The 19,335-nt window shown below is 33.3% G+C and overlaps 1 protein-coding gene across 12 annotated transcripts in view; it reads left to right on the top strand.

Annotated features, from left to right (window-relative positions):
- The window catches only part of LOC147070148 (uncharacterized), a 91,222-nt gene that overhangs the window by 38,282 nt on the left and 33,605 nt on the right, over positions 1 to 19,335 (top strand). For all 12 annotated transcript variants that reach the window (XM_085949567.1, XM_085949573.1, XM_085949566.1 and 9 more), the window contains exons 3-4: positions 929 to 1,116; positions 9,589 to 9,945. In XM_085949567.1, the coding sequence (XP_085805693.1) occupies positions 951 to 1,116; positions 9,589 to 9,945 (523 nt within the window). In that variant the 5' untranslated portion in view covers positions 929 to 950. The remainder of the gene's footprint in view (positions 1 to 928; positions 1,117 to 9,588; positions 9,946 to 19,335) is intronic.

Here is a 19,335-nt window from a genome sequence, read left to right on the forward strand (position 1 = left end):
TTTTGTCAAGCTCTTCCGTCTTACCCACCGCCAGTGCACCTTTCAATTCGTCGACATTCTCATAGATATCCGCAATTCGAAGCTGTACTCCGTGAAGTTCATATTTAGTGCATTGTAGTGCTATAGGTACAATGTCCTCTAAAACATGACATTCATCGCAAAGCTGCGATTTGCTTCTTCCCATGATGACATCAAATCTTTTGCCCATTGTGTGCCTTGTTCTTAGCCTCAGTATTAACTTAAGCTCATTCCTCGTCAAATGAGACTCTACAAACCAGGGCATCAACCGCAGAATAGACTTACTCCATTTTTCCCTTTTCTAATGATGCCCTATGCTGAAAATCTATCCACATACTTTGGCACCCCTGAATGGCCAGCTTCTTTTACCAGATCATCCGCCCTTTTATTGCCGTCAATACCCATGTGCGATGGGATAGAAGGCGTAGATCTCCTCCTTAATTTTTCTTGGCGTCGATCTGGTCAAAGATGTGGTATGCTATGTTTTTATTTCAATTCGTGACACTCAGTATGCGGGTACACTAAGCGCCTTACGTCAGCGGACAGCAGAGCCAGTCCAAAAAACTAAAATTTTCTTTCTTAACTTTCTTCTTTAAGCACTACGGTGCATGGTTGCAGCATCAGTCCCATGCGGCTCCGTTTCGGGATGGAATGAACACTTAAAATCACTTCTTTCAGACACGTTTAAAGCGTCATAGAAAGCGGCCTTGCATATCCACGGCTGTGCATATATGACGGGTGGTGGTAGGTACTTTAACGTATGTTATGTGAGCGAGTTGCTGCGGCAAGATGTTGTAAAGCGCTTTTGGAGTCTGTTAATATGACAGCGATTTTATCTATTATAACACTATTCTCGTAGTAATACTTATATATGTTGATCAATAAAATATTTTTTTTTCTTTCATTTCAGGTTCTAAGTACCACAATTCAAAATGTCTACCTCCACTTTAAATATGGCGGAAAGAAAGCCGCTGATTGACCAGGTGATATTTGAAAGGCGGATGCTTCTTGGGTGCACAGCCTTGATTGGTGTTGGCATCATTGTTTGGATCACAGCTGTCTCCACAGACCATTGGTTTGTCATCCAAGGAGGCCATGGTAATATATTTTTTTTCAAAGATATTTTCTATTAGGTATGTTTCCTGTGAGTTATTTTCAAATTATCTGTGTGTTAAATATTTTTAATTCTTCAATTATGTAGGTAGTTACATATTTTTTTATTTTTCGTACTTATTTACACAATAATTATATTTATAACAATACGGTTTCATTCTTATAATATTCTCAATTGATAATTTTAATTAATTAGTACGGTACGACAAAGCGGACAGATATTTTTGTTTTTAAATGTGAATAACCGTTTATCTAAAATATTATGTCTCCAGATAATATATTCTCTAGTTCTCTAGTAACATAGCCAGAAAGGAAAACAATAATTTGGAAAGGCCCATTGTTGACGGAATAAGGAAGTTACCGATACTAGGTTCGGACTCCCTTGAAACGGAATAAAACAATTTATGTAGTTAAATGGAATATTACTTCTTCTTTCTTAGGATATCATGATTAAGGACAGTGACTTCGATAAATTGGATGTTCAAGCCACACCCTTCTCAATGGGTTGGCCTTATACGACGCGCAAGGCCTGTAGTCACTGGAAGATCTGGCGCATCCAATGTTTGATTTAATATTCTAAAGTGCCATCTCTAAATGATAAGACAGCGCGGACAACACAAACGGACTCTAACCACATTCCGTAATAACTTAGTTATACCTACATGCCAGGTGTTTATCGCTAGAGTGAAAATGCTTAGTGACTGAGTATGGGGATTGTACCTGGAAAATTCCTCGGTTGAAACGACGAGAAGGTATAAGTGAAGGACGCTACGATCTCTCGATACGGGAGAATGCAAGGATCACTAGAGAGACATATTTAAAACGAGCCACTATCGTCAAAATTAATTATTTGATTAATAGTTACGACATGAATTTTTTTTATGGTTTCTATAATATTGTGAGTGTACGTGGCAGCAAAGAACTAGAGACCGAGAAGAGTGGATAAAGCTAGGGGAGGCCTTCAGAAAGCAGTGGATCGATCCCGGCTGATGATGATTCCAGTATCATTCTATTACATCTCTAACAAAATTCTTTTATTATTAGGTATATGATTTTGTTTTATTTGATACGATGTCTATTTTCGTATTTTCTAAATAAAAAAAGGAATCCGATACTGACGTACTTAACTCTGAACCAAGATGATCAGGTTACAATCAATATGAAAGACATTTTGCCTTTTTATCACTAATTAACTACTTAAGGCCGTGTTCATTACAAAATATAAAGTAGAAAGTTAAGTGGATTTCGTAATACCTGTTACTTAATCCGTTTGTGACCTTTTCTTAGGTCTAATCGTAATAAATATTGTTATTATCGATTAAGATGACTCAGTACGCTTTTCAACAGTGACGTTCGGTGACTTTTATAACGCTGTATCTGCCATTTAGCAGTTATTTTTTTAAATATGAAGATTAAATTATTATTTATTTATTTAAGAATACAAAATATTGTGGACATAACAAATCTAAATTCAAGACGTACACAACATGAGATTTACATTATAACAAATATAACCCTTACAAGAGAGAAGATTGAATATAAAAAAAAATAATAATAATAATAACAGAAAAGAAAATTAAATCAAAACATACTTAAGTACAATTTAATACAGAAAAATTAAATTTTGAAAACAAAAAACATACTTTTTAATTAAATATTTCTTTTATTCAACGAATAATTCACAATATTTAATATGTACCTTTATAGTTATTGAACATAGATAATTTTGAAAAACACTTCACAACAAAAAAAATCCTTTTTGAAAAAAGTAGGCCACCCGGCAGGGAATCGAACTCTGCATCTCTTGGGTTTACGCCCCGTCCGCGCATTTATTTTTTATGCTACAAGGCAACGTACTAATAGCGACATTTAATTGCGAATTATTCGTTGAATAAAAGAAATAGTTAATTAAAAATTATTAGCAAGTTCAAGTAAGTCACATAAAAATATTGGTGAAAGCCGTGACGTCGGTTAGTAATTAAAGTAGGATGTACCTACTTTGATTTAATAAACAAAAATCGATTGCCAAAGTAGCTTGATTTCGAAGAGCGCTACTAAGCAGGTATTAAAAAGGCCAATAGTTAAAATTTGTCGGCATTAGTACGTCACCTTGTAGCATAAAGGATAAATGCGCGGACGGGACGTAAACCCAAGAGATGCAGAGTTCGATTCCCTGCCGGGGTGGCTTACTTTTTTCAAAAAGGATTTTTTCTATTGATTATAATATATTTTCTCAGAAGTGTTTTTCAAAATTATGTATGTTCAAAAAACATACAATTTTATACAGAAAAATAAAGTTTGAAAAACAAAATGCAAGGTACATCATTGAAAATGTCTATGTCTTTACGGAGCGTATTTACTAATCTTGCACCCGTCGCTAATGGTGCCTGATAGGCTTGACACGAGGAAACGGTTCCGATCAAGAATAAATCATGGCTGCGACCATGTAGGTAATTGACAGGCGCGTGTAAATTCAAATTCAATAGGACACCAGGATTGGAAACCATCCCTCGCCATAACAGGCAAAAGTGTTTCAAGAGCAGAAGAGACCGACGAGATTCAAGAGAGTGAAAAGTAAACATGCCTTTTAGAAAGGCAGTCGAAAAATAATCATTTGACGAATTATCGAAAGGAAAATAGTTAAATGTCTTAAAATAAAGACATCTAAGAAATTTCTTCTGGACGCGTTCTAAAATAAACTTATAGGAAACCTCGTAAGGACACCAGATAATTGACTCATATTCAAGAATGCTACGCACTAATGAGACGTAGAGTGTACGTAAGACATTTGGATTCTTGAATGGTTTGGATTGTCGCATGATGAATCCTAGAAGCTTACTCGCACGTAGAGCCGTAGAAGTTATATGCGAGTGAAAAGATAATGAAGAATCAAAAATTATCCCAAGATCCTTCGCCTCAGATTGACGCTTTAATGATCTTTTTGACATAATATAATTATATTTAGACAGCTCTTTCCCTCCATACATTCCTCCACTCTTCTCGGTTTATAGTTCTTTGCTGCCACACACATCCACCGATCTTTATGAGTTCGTCTATCCAGCAGGTTTTAGAGCATTCCTGTGGGCGATTAGTGCCTCTTGGTTACCACTGTATGATGGCATTTATATATGCATATATTATGCTTAGTGACTTCTATCACATCACGTACTCTTGTCTGTTTCCTTACCTATTGGTTTATTTTGTGTTTTTATGCGTCATTCCCAACATGTACATTTTCATGCCACGTTACTACTTTTAATTTCCATTTTTTAAATGTCCATGTTTTAAATACATACATCAGCGTTAGTAGCACGTATTGGTTGAACACTTTACGGCTTAGGCTTAAGACAAAATGGAAGATCGCTTTTTAAGAAACTTTTCAGGCACCCAAATGCACTCCATGTCAGTTTGGTTCTGCGATCAATCTCGTCATTATAATACCTCTATATATATATATTTTTTTTTTAATTAAGTATTTCTTTTATTCAAACGAATAATTCACAAGACTTAAGAATATATCATTCTGATTATTGAACATTATATAATTTAGAAAAACACTAACTGAGAGAGTATATCACAACCAATGGAAAAAACTTTTTTGAAAAAAGTTTTTTCTATTGGTTATGATATACTCTCTCAGTTAGTGTTTTACTAAATTATATAATGTTATATATATATATATATATATATATATATATATTAGAACATAGTCTCATATTGTATTATTTAAATCGGAAGATGTAATTTAACAGGTAACAATTTTTGTAACACTGTATATTACCACGTTTTTATTAGCTCGTATTCTTGTTTGTCGGGTACAGATTTTTTTTGTGCGGTAAAATATTTATACAGTATTTCTATCAAGTACAACAAAAAGTTTTTATTAACACATAGAATGGTCAAGTTTACATGATTCAACAGAAAATTTAAAAACGTGGTATATAAAAAGTTCTTTTTATCTTGTAATTATTCTAATTTTTAATTTACATTATTAATTCTTAGTTGAAACTGTTTTTTTTAAAGTAAAGTTGGTAACATCCATATTCTACCATTTTGAGATCAACAAAAAACCGTCAAGCACATTTACGACAGCAAATATATTTTTTTCTTTTTGCAACTAGGTATATTAGCAAATAATTGTGAAAATAGAAATAATAAAAAAGTCTTAACGTCATTAACATTTTCAAAAGTCACGTTTCATGTTAGTCGTTAATTTTTTTTTAAATGGAGGTTCATGAATATAAACGACTTTGCAATCAGCCTCTGATTTAATTTTATTTGACTAATAAACGAAGCTGGAGTCCATATTTTATTAATTATGAATTATACAGACGATGTAAAACTACTTTCAAAATTAAAATCAAAATATCATAAATGGAGGTTACCGACTTTGAAACTAATAGCCTCACTTACAGTAGCAGTCATCTTCTGAGCGACTAAGACTCTCGCGGTCATCTGCTTCTCTAAGGCCAAAGTTAAAGTAAGCTCTTCCTCTGATTGTTCTTGACTCGAGGTTACCCAAAACTACCAACTTGCAACAGCATCATTTTCTCATTGTAATTGAGATTCTTTAATTCTTCTATAAGATGTTTTTTCGCATTTTTTGCAATCTGTGTGCACCTTCTTATTTCTGCTTCATATCCGCCTTTTCCACTAATAGTCAATTCTAGATAAACAAATACATCCACTATTTTTAGATCTTGAGGTGTATTAATTGTTAAGGGTAAAAGGTTAGCCCGAACTTTGACTTGGTCTTATTTATATATTAATAAGGAGGCCGTATTTGTGACTCTCGTCTTCTACCCGGTCTAGAAGACCTGTGATTAATGTAGTTCATACCAGCACCTATTAGCTCCGCCATATATACTACATATATAGTATTTGGCGGCCTTCCATGATGTTGTAATCCGGTTGGCTTGAAGAACAGGGAAGCCAAGTTGAAATTCTCTTCAAGTTTCCGCAGCACCCGAGGCTTCAGCATAATAAGAGACTGCATGGTTCTCTGTCCTATTTCATCATTACTCCTGAAGTCAACATACAGTATCTATCGCAAAAATCTGTTCTTTAAGCGCAGTATACAGTTGCTCTGAACCTTTGTAAGGTGCCATGATTCGCTACCGTAAATCAACAAGCATCAAATAGATGGCATTTGGTTTTAGCCTAGTATAGCCATGAGTCCTAGACACTCCGCATCGAGTTGAATGTTGCTCCAGCCATTGTTATTCGGATAGCGAGATTTCTTTGCAACTTACCGTGATATGTACCCCCAGGTATTTAAAACTGTCAACGCTCTCGATGTTTTTCCTTTCTCTAATGAGGGGGAAATCTCAGAAATCAGGACAGATTCCACAAAACGTTGAAATAACTTAGGGATGCGCCTTACCCTTAACATTTATGAACCGCACGCTACTGTTTATCAAGCCTCAGTATTAAGTATCTATAAAGTTATTTAGCGACAGAGTTCGTTGAACAATGGTAATAGATTACAAAGTGTAACACAGTATTACAAAAGAGTCCTAACAAAGTGCTCATTAATATAATTAAATTATCGCCCATGAAATGAATACTAAGTAGATCTTGCAAACTTTGTTTTATTAAAATATTTCTAGAAGCGATATATAATTTAATTAATAACATTGACTTAGTTTAAATAATTACTCTGCATTAGTAACATAATATGTATTTGATCGCTACTGTTATCATAATAGCATTTTTTTTAAATTTAATATTACCACAAGATGACATGAGGGGGAAGAAAATTATAAAATACGTAATAATAAAAATATTGATCTAAGGCCGGGAATATACGGGCAACTTCGTGTTGTTGCTGCTGGCAGCAAACGATCTGCCGACCAAGGCAACTCATGCTGCTGTGCTTGGCAGCAAATGTGTCAGCGGGAGCTGGGTTTACGAACGAATGTCGACTCAGATCCAAAATGAATGTTGAAGGAGAAGCTGTGTTGTCTATGAAAGTGTTATTGCTTGTGATTTTAGTACGTAAAAGAAGACGTAGAAAAACTCGCAGATTTTAGATACATCTTATCATGTCTCAAAGAGCTGGACATGGTGAATTTCATACTATATTTATGCAACTACGGCACATTTTAGATTCCAAATGCATTCATTGTTTTCTATGTCACTTATAAAAGCGTCCGTGTCAAATATATTGTCGTCCATCTCTGAGAAAAACTCGAACTGGAATGACGGTGCGCATGACTAGGCGGAGAGAGAGGTGGGAGGGGCTGAGTTGCTATACCGGGCAGCCAGCGCTGCCGAGTGTATGTTTGACGCGGCGACAAACCAACTGCGGCAATTCGGTGGTTCCGGACAGCGCGTCGACTGCAGCTGCTGAGGTCAGCAGCAGTGAGTTGCTGTGTGTGCGTCCATTATGAGTTTTGTATGAAAAATTGGGGATCTCCGAGTTTCCACTTCCGGCAGCAGCAACACGAAGTTGCCCGTATATTCCAGGCCTAAAACAGCTCATATCGAAAAGTAAATAGAAATATCTTAAAACATTTTTAAATGTAAGTTAGCAATTACACCGAAATTATAAAAGAATACCAATCTAAACTCTTCCTCGTGCAAGTAGAATATAATATCAATCTCGAAAACAATTAAGCTGAACACGTTTACATATTGACCTCACATGTTAGTTCTGCACTTTGGGAGAAAAAACAACAGACGATGTCGATTTCTAAGATGGCTTAAAGGCCTGGGTGGACGGCGTTCGGCGGGGCGGCAGCTACGTGCACAACTCAAACGTATAACCGTCTGTGAATTTATTTGTCCATAGATAATGTCTTTTTTTGTGCATTTCACACACGGTTATAATTTTATAAAAATCGATGTTTTTTTAAATAAATATAAAAAATATTTAAAGTACGAAAAAGTAAAAAATCTCTTCGACAAAATATATAAAACTTTAATAATACATAATAATATGATCATAAAATAATATGTAATTATAAGATGGGATCCTTTAACATTTTTTAAAATTGTAAGTTTATCTTTGACTACAAATAAAAAATGTTTTCAGATACCTATTATTTATTAATTAATACAGTTTAAATTGTAAATTGTCAAAAAATGTCTAAAATTGCAAGCTTCGTATTTCTCCGCTAGGTGCCTCTGGTAGGCAAACAATATTTTGGAAAGACTTATTATCCGCGGAAATATCGATGTCGACGTGGAAGACAAAGGTCACCTAAACAATGGTCCGTTCGAGTGAAGAACGGCAAAGGCTTCTCAATATCCTCAGCCATGCAAACGGTATATCGCAGGGATCGCTGAAAATACATAACTAGCAGTCACGATCCTTTAGAAAAGGACTCACGATAATAACTATGTGTCCCTGTTAACTATCTTAGAAATCGAGATCATCAGTTATTTGTTTTCCCAAGGCGCAGAACTAACATGACACTGTTATGCGAAATGGGAGAGTAATAACCATGCTCAACCAAGTCGCTTCGGGTATTGATGTATTCCATGTGTGGATGTATTTAGGTGGAGTTTATTTTATAAATGCTTCAAATAGTGTATATTTCCGTGTACTGTTTTTTACGATTTCTCTTTTAATTACACTGTTTTATATATAAATATTGTTAATAACTATTGCATATTTCTTTGTTTTTCCCCACGTTATGTTGTGAACGTTTAAAATGTATAATTAATTGACGTCAACAGTTTTTTTACAAAGAATATAACCTTAATTTAATATACAACAACCGATAGCCAACATTATAACGCAATTCGATAAGCATTTCATGTAACAACTACTAGTTTAAATTTTTGTTATATCAATAAGATTCCCGCAGCTTATTTGGAAAAGCATACTGGCGCGAATTCAGAAGATACAGATTAAAGTCCCGACAGGTGTCGTATTTTTTTTTACAAAATAATTTTTTCTAGTTTTTTTTAGAGATGTTTTCAAATTGTATATATTCAGTTTATAGAATGTTACATTCTGAAATCTTATTCGTTGAATAAAAGAAATAGTTTATTAAAAATATACATATTCATTTAAGTAGATGATTTTCGAAATTTAAAAAAAGATAGCCATTTCGTCAACTGAATGCAGAACTCATATTTGAAATATTTTGAAGATGAGTTTTTTGAAACAGTTATTTATTATCTATATAGGAAAAGTGTATGCACTATTTTAACTAATCGATAATCTTTAATATGATGTGTACATTTATCCATAAAAATAATTAATAATTTCATATTAGTTGTTTCAAAGAACTCTCTCCAAAACATTTCAAATATAAGTTAACATAGTTCTGCATTCAGCAGACGTTGGTCATACATACATTTTAAAAACGATGATTAACACACAGATTTAGTCATTCCGGTGTCCTGCCACTACTTTTTCAAACAATCAAAGCTATATTTTTTCTTCAATCATTTCAGAAATGTTTTCAACATGTATTTTCACTAAAAATATCTGTACTCTTACAGGTATATTCGTACCGCAAACCAGAAGATACTTTGTAAGCAGTCACTCAGGGCTGTGGAAAGTGTGCAGATCAGTTCTGGTGACGTCTCCTGAGCAGCTGAAAGACAGCATAGCGGGCAGACAATTCATCACTACATCGACGACACCAGCACCTCCTGACAATGGCGGAACATTGCCAAATCCTAGTCTTCCGCCAAGTCTTTCAAACGCCACTGCTACCGCAAACGCTACGGTGGTGAACGTCACGTCCGTCATTGCTTCCATTAAATACGGTCCGAAGCATCGTATTCCAGTGACAGCTTCTGGACAACCTGTTCTTGTACTGAATGCTTCTATGGCTGCCAATATGATACCATTCCGTAAGTTCATAAATATTTCTTTATTCTACCATGTATCATTATATTTTATGTAGTGACCAGTATCATAAAGTTCCCATTTGACAATCCAAAATAAAGATGTGTTCATAAAAGGTATTTCATAAATTTAATGTAGAAAAACAGGCGCAGGTTAATATGTCCATGCCACCTTTGGATCTTGGATCAATGGGCCGTTGTGCTCGAAAAGTGTAAAGTTATGATTATATTGAGATGCACGTCGCGTACTGTCACGCAGTCACGGTGACAAATTTATTCTGTGGTTTCGTCATTTTGCAGAATATTTTGAACGATCACTTCCTCTAAATTCTATGATGGAGAGTGCCAACTCTAATGTATTAATATTTTGAATTCTTATTCATTATTCATGCTAGTTTAAATCAATTTTAACAGTTTCTACTTATGCGTACGTTAAAATTACTTGCGATATTATATCCATAGATAACATTTTGAATAGAACCCAACCTGCATATCAAAGATATTAGACAGCATCCTTATAGAATAGTTCCAATCGCTAAAATCAAAAAACACGCGATTTTGACATGAATCGAAAATGTGTATGCATGTAGAAAACGATAAAAAACGTTAATTGTGTGATGCAGGTGTTGATGCAGTTCGGTACAACGTGAAGTGACCTCATTGTTGTTCTGGCAATTACGTCAGTTTCTGCTATCTGACATTGTTCGTGAAAGGTTGAAAATGTGCCACAGGATGGGAGCTGATAACATTTTTAACACAAAGAAAAACGACATTACACTTTTTTCTTGTTGCGGCAGTTTACTGTTACGTCACGTGATAGTACGCGACGTGAATCTCAATATAATCATAGCTTTATACGCGCTCTTTACACGTTGCGTGCATGGTATATCGTCGCTATAGGATTGGTTTGTCGAATATCCGTTTTTGTCGAAATCGGCCTTTTAATGCAGAATGTTTTTTTGTATCTAAATGGACTAGAATCATCCTTTTCTGTAAATTACTTTGTAATGGTAATGAATACATCATGCATATGCTGTAAAAATAACAATTTAAATATAGGATTATGAAAATTGTTTTTCATCCCCTGAAAATTTAGTCTATTCAACAAACCAATCCTACAGCAACGATATGCGATGGACCTCCTCTTCCAAGGGCAGACAAGCGCTTTTTTTTCAAATATAAAGTGACGCATGAATATAATCAGATTGAGTTCAGATCATTTAAATGCTTAGTTCTCAACTGGACATGGTGGTTTTGCCTCCAAGCTTTGTCAGCTTGGCCTTATAGAATCTCCGACTTGGTTATGTGGTGATATGCAGGATGCCGATCACTTTTATATCACATATTTCCTAAAATGTTATTTTTTACTTGGATACTACTAGCTCTCAGTAAGTCATTCTAATATAGGATTATTTAACTGAAAAATCAATAATAAAAAAGTGATAAATATGATATTAGGTATGTCGTATTCCGGCAGTTAATTATCCCAGGATATAAAATGTCAGCCGTGCTATTTGTTAACGCTAGCCAAGATGACTGCGTCAATTGGTTTATAGCGAGATAGAGTATGACAATTACATATTGATAATTGAGATGTAATAATATTTTAAGTCGATACTTATTTACAACACTCATAGATACGCATGCACGAAGCGTCACAAAATTCGCCACGAAATTGGTCCAAGCTCTACAAAAAAGAGATGCGGTTACTACATGCGTACCAACCTAAATATTCACTTATTCCAATAATTATTGTAGATAACCACCCTGTTTACGGAGTTGCCCTGAGTGATATCCGTATTATTTTGGATCAAGAAAAACAACTAAAACGTATTACTGTGTTAACTAGTTAGAAAAGTCTTGCGTACATACATTACATAATAATACATATACCTCAATACTGTAACCAAATAGAAGCTTATAGCTAAAAAATAATCATATTATAATATATTACATTTTCAAAGTACGCACTAAAATTTAAACTTTTAACTAGAATGTTTAAAGCATGGGTGGCCAACCTTTTCAGCAGCCGGGCCAGATTCTAAAAATGAGATTTCTTACCGGGCCGCACAATCGATTTTTTTTATTACACAAAACAAAAAAGAAATATATATTAATAAAATAAAACGAAAATGAGAATCAGACATATTTATTAGATTAGACTTTTTTTAATAACATAATAAATTTTAGCGAGAATTTTGATTTTGTGTGGCAGAATTAAGTGCATCAATATCGATATCGAGCGAGGTTGTTCCTACACGCAAACAGTTTTCCAAATGCACATCAGTGATTCGTGTTCTCAGTCGCGATTTGATATGCTTCATCCGACTAAAAAGCTGTTCACACGTGTAAGTGTTTCCAATTAATAGCGAAGTCATCATTAGAGCATGTTTGTAAAATGCAGGACATTTCTCCTTGTCCAAATATTTTTTATAAAACTTTTCCAAACCAACCTGATGGAATTTCTCCTTTCACAATGTTCTATTTGTAAAATTTCTCGGTATTAAATTCACGTCTACGGGGAATGGCGTTGCAAATGCAGAAAAAGCACACGGTCCTTTTTAAAATCTTGAGCCAATATCAAATCTCAATTTGCGAAATTAGCACATCTAGTGGCAGCATTTTTTAATATTATTTTTATTTTCTCACTGCTCTACGGGCCACATGCGGCCCGCGGGCCGCGGGTTTGCCACCCATGGTTTTAAGTACGGAATTTCAATGTACTTTACTTGTATTGGAAGTTCATTTTTCTGTTGATAATATTCAACAGACTCGACTATATTAAACTTGGAATCCCATGGAAATTATTCTGCGGACAATAAAATAAATAGATTTGTCACGTATTATGTAATTCTGATTCTGAATTCTGAAAAAAATTAACATCGAAATCTATACTTAATACCTATTACTTAATTAAAATCGACTAACATTTTCTAATAAAAGTAAGATAATATTATTATGTTGTTGTATGGAATAAAATTGTTTTTTTTTATAAAATAGACATAATTTACTGTAAATAGGATCCTTACTTTTTCCATGGACCACTCTCAAATCTTACAACTGAGTCAGTTAGATTCGTGTGTTATTTTTCAATAAATATATTCTACAATTTGATTTTTTATTACATATTATTATGTTATATAATATTTACAGTAAACATTTACAACTAAAAATATATGTAATAAATACAAAATAGCCAACAATCAATCTTCCTAATACCCACAAGCTCATAAAATCCATCCACAATGTGTAAGTCCATATTCTCTATTGATCTTCATTTGTGGCACTACAATCCTTGGCTGGTTTTGGCTTCATTCTAAACTTCCTCCATCTTGGACGATCCATCGCCACCATTCTCCAGTTGCATTCTTAGTAGGTATTCATTCTTAAATCCCCTGTGACTAAGTCCAGCTATATCAGTTTTTGTCCAGGTCTTATTTTGCCATATCGGGTTATATACCACACCTTGCCGGTAACTTTTCCGGCATTCCATGCACAAAGTTGATCCAGCGCAGTATCTGAATTTTCATATACCACATGATGTTTTCGCTCCCGTTAAGTGTACTCATATAGCTTATCATTATACCCTAACCTCCAAATGTCAAATTTTCTTGAACAGCCCCAAAGATTGTTTTTAATACTCTCCTCTCAAAGATATATATATATATATATCTCTATCATTCTGTTTACTGAGTGCTCATAATTCTAATCCATACAATAATACTGAATGCAGGAGAGTTTTATATTTGAGCACCTAGCTTTTTCGGCGCCTTTCGAAACTAAAATATCACCTGTTGGAGAGATTGATCCGGCGATTTATTTTGTCGTTTGTGTTTAAAACTAGTGCTTAAAACAAGAGACCCTAAATAAACTAATGAATCAACCGTTTTAAAAGCATCGCCTCCAATAATAAGGCCGCTATTATCATTTGTTGCATTGTAGAGAATTGGCATGTATTTTGTATTACTTTCATTAACCCGGAGTGCCATGTTTGCAGCAGCTGACTTTATGGAAATAAATGCTTGTTTGAAGACTTCTGGAGACCGTTTAATTACGTCATTATCATCGACATATTATTTAAATTATTCTCTGTTGATATTGAAGAAAGGGTGGTAATATTTGCTTTAAATATATTATTACTATACCATACAATATAAATTATTTTTATATTGAACTTTCGTCTGGCGACATTGCTTACTTGTTATATCACATCTGTTAATATCGTGTGTACAATTTCAATATATGATTTTTCTATTGACAAAATACTGAAAGTGCATTCTTAAAGATTGTATGAGAATTCTTTCTTCCTTATATGTAGATAAAACTCATACACAAAGGTATTCTTTACATAGCTACATATTCGTAAAACTTCTTTTATGAACGTCTAACAAAGTGTTTTATTTATTTATTCATATGGTGGTTATTAAATTTGTCGTTGACAAAGGAAACAGAAAGACTTATGAAAAGACTTTAACACAAAACATATAAAATCACCTTAGTCAGGCTTGGTGTGGCATTATATCTATCATGTTAGCACTGTATATATTTTATGTTTATCATCATACTCATCTGCGCAATTCTTGAGGAGTCTTGGCTTATCTATTCCAAAAACTTTCTCAAACCCATAAGATCCAGCGTCGCTACATTTCAATGATTTTATCCAAAAATCTTCCAATCTTCCATACAACTACGTCATGCAAGTATCTTTTTCTTTAAATATTGTAAATATTGACGTCTATGATCGGAATATATAATTGTATTAAATTTACTCCATATTTGCTTATCAAATTACGTTATTGTTGACTATCGGTTTTTGTGTTTTAAATCAAGGAATATTAATTAGTACCTAAATTTCTAACCGACGCCCGGCTCTCTCCAATAATTATTTAGTTTTAACGTCTACTTGAACTTGCTAACAATTTTTAATACGCCGCGATAGCCGAACGGTTTAAGCGTCGGCTTATAATGTCGTGGGTCCCAGGTTGGAATCCAGGGTCTGACAAATAAACACATTGTTTTTCACTTTGTCTTTGAAGTCAAAGTATGGAGCTAATAGGTTGAGCAAGTGGCTAACATCCATTTCTCGTCAAAACAAAATTCTTTCATACAAACCTCTACCCTGTGGAGGCCCATAATAATATGATCCTATTAGAATCAGACATGGTCGAAAAAAATATATCTGAGGTGTTTTCAAGTTATGTATGTTCAATAATATACAATGTTACATTTTCAAAACTTGTAAATTAATATTCGTTGAATAAAAGAAATTATTTATTAAAAATAATATAATATTATCATTCAGTTATTGGGCCGATACAAAGCTGGAGAACCAAGACTATTGCCCTTTTAACTCTATTGTATATTTGATCATGCATACAGCATCAATTAAAAAAGTCTTTAAATATTTTCTAAACCCTCTACCATTACGCTATACTTTAACTGATACGGCAATCACACAATCGACGCACTTTCAAACCTGCTTTGAAATAAATAATTTAAAAGAATTTTTAATACCACAACAACCGATCGTATTCCAATATTCTCCACATAAATAGCGGTCATATACAAATAAGACGAGGTAAATTAAATGAATTCACCCATAAATTTATAAGCTACGGTTGTATGGAGCCGTTCCACAGTGCGACGCCGATCTCGACGCCGTCTTGCGTCCGTGAAACGGCGAGTATAAAGTCTCCATACAACCTACTAATACGTGGCACTTACGTTACAACACAACGTGTTTTATTGACCCCGCGGATGGCTTTTAAAGCGAAAATACTTTGAACTTTGGTGCATCCGGGGAAGGCGCTGTGAAGTGTCTTGCAACAGGCGTTGAAAACTTTGCGTCAAAACCATGCTTTACTGGCCGATAGTTTTTGAATTTACTCACAAATAATTACAAGATAAAAAGAACTTTTTATATACCACGTTTTTAAATTTTCTGATGAATCATATAAACTTGACAATTCTATGTATTAATAATTTAGGACAAATAAGGCAATTGTCAACAAATCATTTGTTTTCTATTTTGCAACAAACAAACAAACAAATATAAAATACTGAAATATCATTTTGATTTCCATAGTAATGCACATATATATATAAATAATTTAGTTGCTAGGACCACCCCCTTAGCAACCAATAATAGTCTTTTACTTTTTACGGATTTCTTCTGAAATAACTTTTCATACAAAACAGACTTAACTGAAAATGAATTCAACTCTACTTAAAGACGGCTAAAAGTATTAAAATAATGCATTGGCATCATGTACTGATATATTCTAAAAGTTTCAAATGTCTAGCTAGTCGGGAAGTTAGTTAAAAATCGATTGCAATATTTGTACTGGATAAACAACCACCGGACAAACAAGAATACGAGCTAAGAAATACGTGGTAAAATACCGGTTGCCCTAGGTTTTGTGTTTGTTTTCTAAAATACCTTAATGGTGCTGGAATATTTTTTTAACTGTTTTCATTTTATGAATGCCATTCTTATTTATTTTGTATCTGACATTATATAAATTATTGTCATTGGTTCATTCAGCGTTTATAAATAAATAAATACCCAATTATCTGTTGGTTGATCACTTCTGAAAAACATAGACAAACTCTTCCTCGTTTATTTATTTATCAGGATTGGAGCTTCGATTTAGTAATCTTTGAACTGGAATTACAAGCTTTTAATGGAAAGTATTAATCCTTTCGTAAAACACTCCATCTTGCGTGAAAGATTATAAAATCATCCCTACCGGGTAAATAAATAATCACTTCAATTTCTTATGTTGATTTTTCAATTAACAGAATATTAATTTATATTAAACAAAGATAAACACGTTGTATTAAAATATATATCCTTGAACATAGCACATTAATGAAACACGAGTTATGACGTAGGTTTGCTCGTTCATGCATTTAATTATCACATAATAAACAGGGCAGCATGATACGCGAAGAAATTTGATTCTGATGTAAACTAGCTTTAAAAAAATTAAATATAGAAAATTAAATTTGAAACAAATGAATTTAATTGTCATGACAGATAAATGGATTGATTATAACAGAAATGCTCATTTTTAGTATAATATAGATTTTTCTTCGCTATGAGAAAAATACTATTTCCTACTCTTTAAAGATTTTCGTGTTGTAATACGTTTTAAATGGTTAATTTGCACTATCATAGTCATTATTAAGTTTTATATTTTGACGCACGTAGTGGACACACAGAATTATTATTTGAATATGTGGCAAATTTCCCTTTATAGTGTTACCACCCTTCCATAACAATAAGTGAATGACATATTATCCTCTCATAAAATATGTTGTGTGACTTGAATTATTCAATAAAATAATCTGGAAATTAACAGACAACACATAAATTTATGTTAAATAAAACATAATTATTTACATAATGGTATTCATCTAATTTAAATGTAATTGTCATTCAGATATTAGATTGTTTTACATTGAAATTAAAATCACAGTATCCCTAATGGAATACGTAATACCATTCTGTTTCTAAATAATATAATATGCCAAGTCATTGTACCTACTATACGAGAGGCATTCCGTATATTTTTTTCATTCTATAATTTAGTCACTTGACATTTGAATGCACTTTATCCACAATTCCTGCAAAGACATTAAACCTTTTGAAAAAATATATTTATCTTATTCTAAAAACTAGCCGTCACGACCTTTTTTATTTATTTATCACATGGAAACCACTATCCTCGAAGATTTTTAGTAAATAATCCGAAGGGGGCAGAATAAAACTTTAAGATGAGTGTTTTAGTTTCTGAAACCCACATCCTTGAATGGCATCTTGTACCTTTGTAGACATGTTAGCCAGTACGTTTTTGTGAAGGAGCAACACACATAGTGTAAGCATTACTTCACAAGAATACTGCAAAGCTATCATTCTGATAGTGAAACTCTACTACGTTATTTTTATCTAGTGAGGCTTGTACTACGAGTACAACACCAAAATTCTTCCCTTGTCTTGACCTTGCTGGAAGCTTTTCTACTTGAACTTTGTGCTTTCATCGAATTTCACAGACTCATAATATTGTGTATAATTTTACCCATGTCTTATTTCCAGTCACCAAATGGCACAAAAAATTCTGAATCTTCGTCCAGCAACTATACATTCTTTTGACACTATTATCCTTCTGAAATTTACGAGACACGTTTTTCACCAACCTGAACACGATCAAAATTTGACAAATTACTGTCTAAACTATACATACCTTCCGCGTCAATCGACTGTTAGAATTATTGAACCTTAAACTTTCATTCACATTTTTTCAAATTTTGTTTCTACGGATACTCATAATGAGTGTTATCTTTAATTGACTTTCCACCATTGTTCCAATGCTTGCTCCAAAATTTGACTATTTAATGAAGGAGCAGACTCCATATACTACGACTATGCATTCACCGGCTTTTTCTCTTCGTTCATAAGGCAGTTTATGACTGAACAATATTACAAAGCAACGAATTTTAGTAGATTTAAACTGGAACATGTTACTTTGAATGTCAGAATCACACTTAACTGAATCTTAGCACGCATCACCTCAAGTAAAATATGCACAGACTTTTTTCAGCGCGCTCAATAAATTATTTCATACTGATAATATAATGAACGAATTATAATATAAACTAGAAAAATACCATATGCCAGTGCCACTTGACAACGTTCTTGAATATGACACGAACTTGTTGATTTGTCAGCCTACGACGCTTAGTTGATGGTTTTTTGTGATGCATAATGTTTATGCATGATAAAATAATATACTCTCTCAGAAAGTGTTTTTCTAAATTATATAATGTTCATAATGTTTATATTTTTGATGCATAGTGTATCCCAGTGTTTCCCAAAGTGTGGGATCTCAATCATATAATGAATGTTATTTATAATATAACTTTTATTTAAGTATTTTATTTACATTTTATTATTAATGAATTTTATTTTTCGTTTATTATTTTGTTTATGTACTAACGGAAAGGAAAAAATAAATATATTTTAATTGTTATTAAAGAATATGCATTTTTTTTTTTGACGAGGGGTACTCAGTGTTATGAAATTATTGAAAGGGTACGCAGATGTCGAATGATTGGGAAACACTGGTGTATCGGATAACACATTAATTTCTTATCTCAACACCACTTGGTTGATTTTTAACACACTCACGTCGATTTACGCAATCTTGAAATGCCTTTAATTTGAATCTAAGATTTGTTTTATATTTTAGAGATATATCATTTTTTAAATCGCGTTTAATTTTTCTATATACTCGATATGATTATACTGCACTGCAGCATCTGCCAAAGTGTTATGAGAGTATCGTATAATTTGTTTTCTTTCGCGACCCGAGTTCTTTTTTATTTTCGTGCGAG

This window comes from Rhyacophila brunnea, unplaced genomic scaffold, assembly GCF_057557595.1.
Source record: "Rhyacophila brunnea isolate RB1 unplaced genomic scaffold, BYU_Rbru_1.0 scaffold_22, whole genome shotgun sequence".
Classification (NCBI taxonomy): domain Eukaryota; kingdom Metazoa; phylum Arthropoda; class Insecta; order Trichoptera; family Rhyacophilidae; genus Rhyacophila; species Rhyacophila brunnea.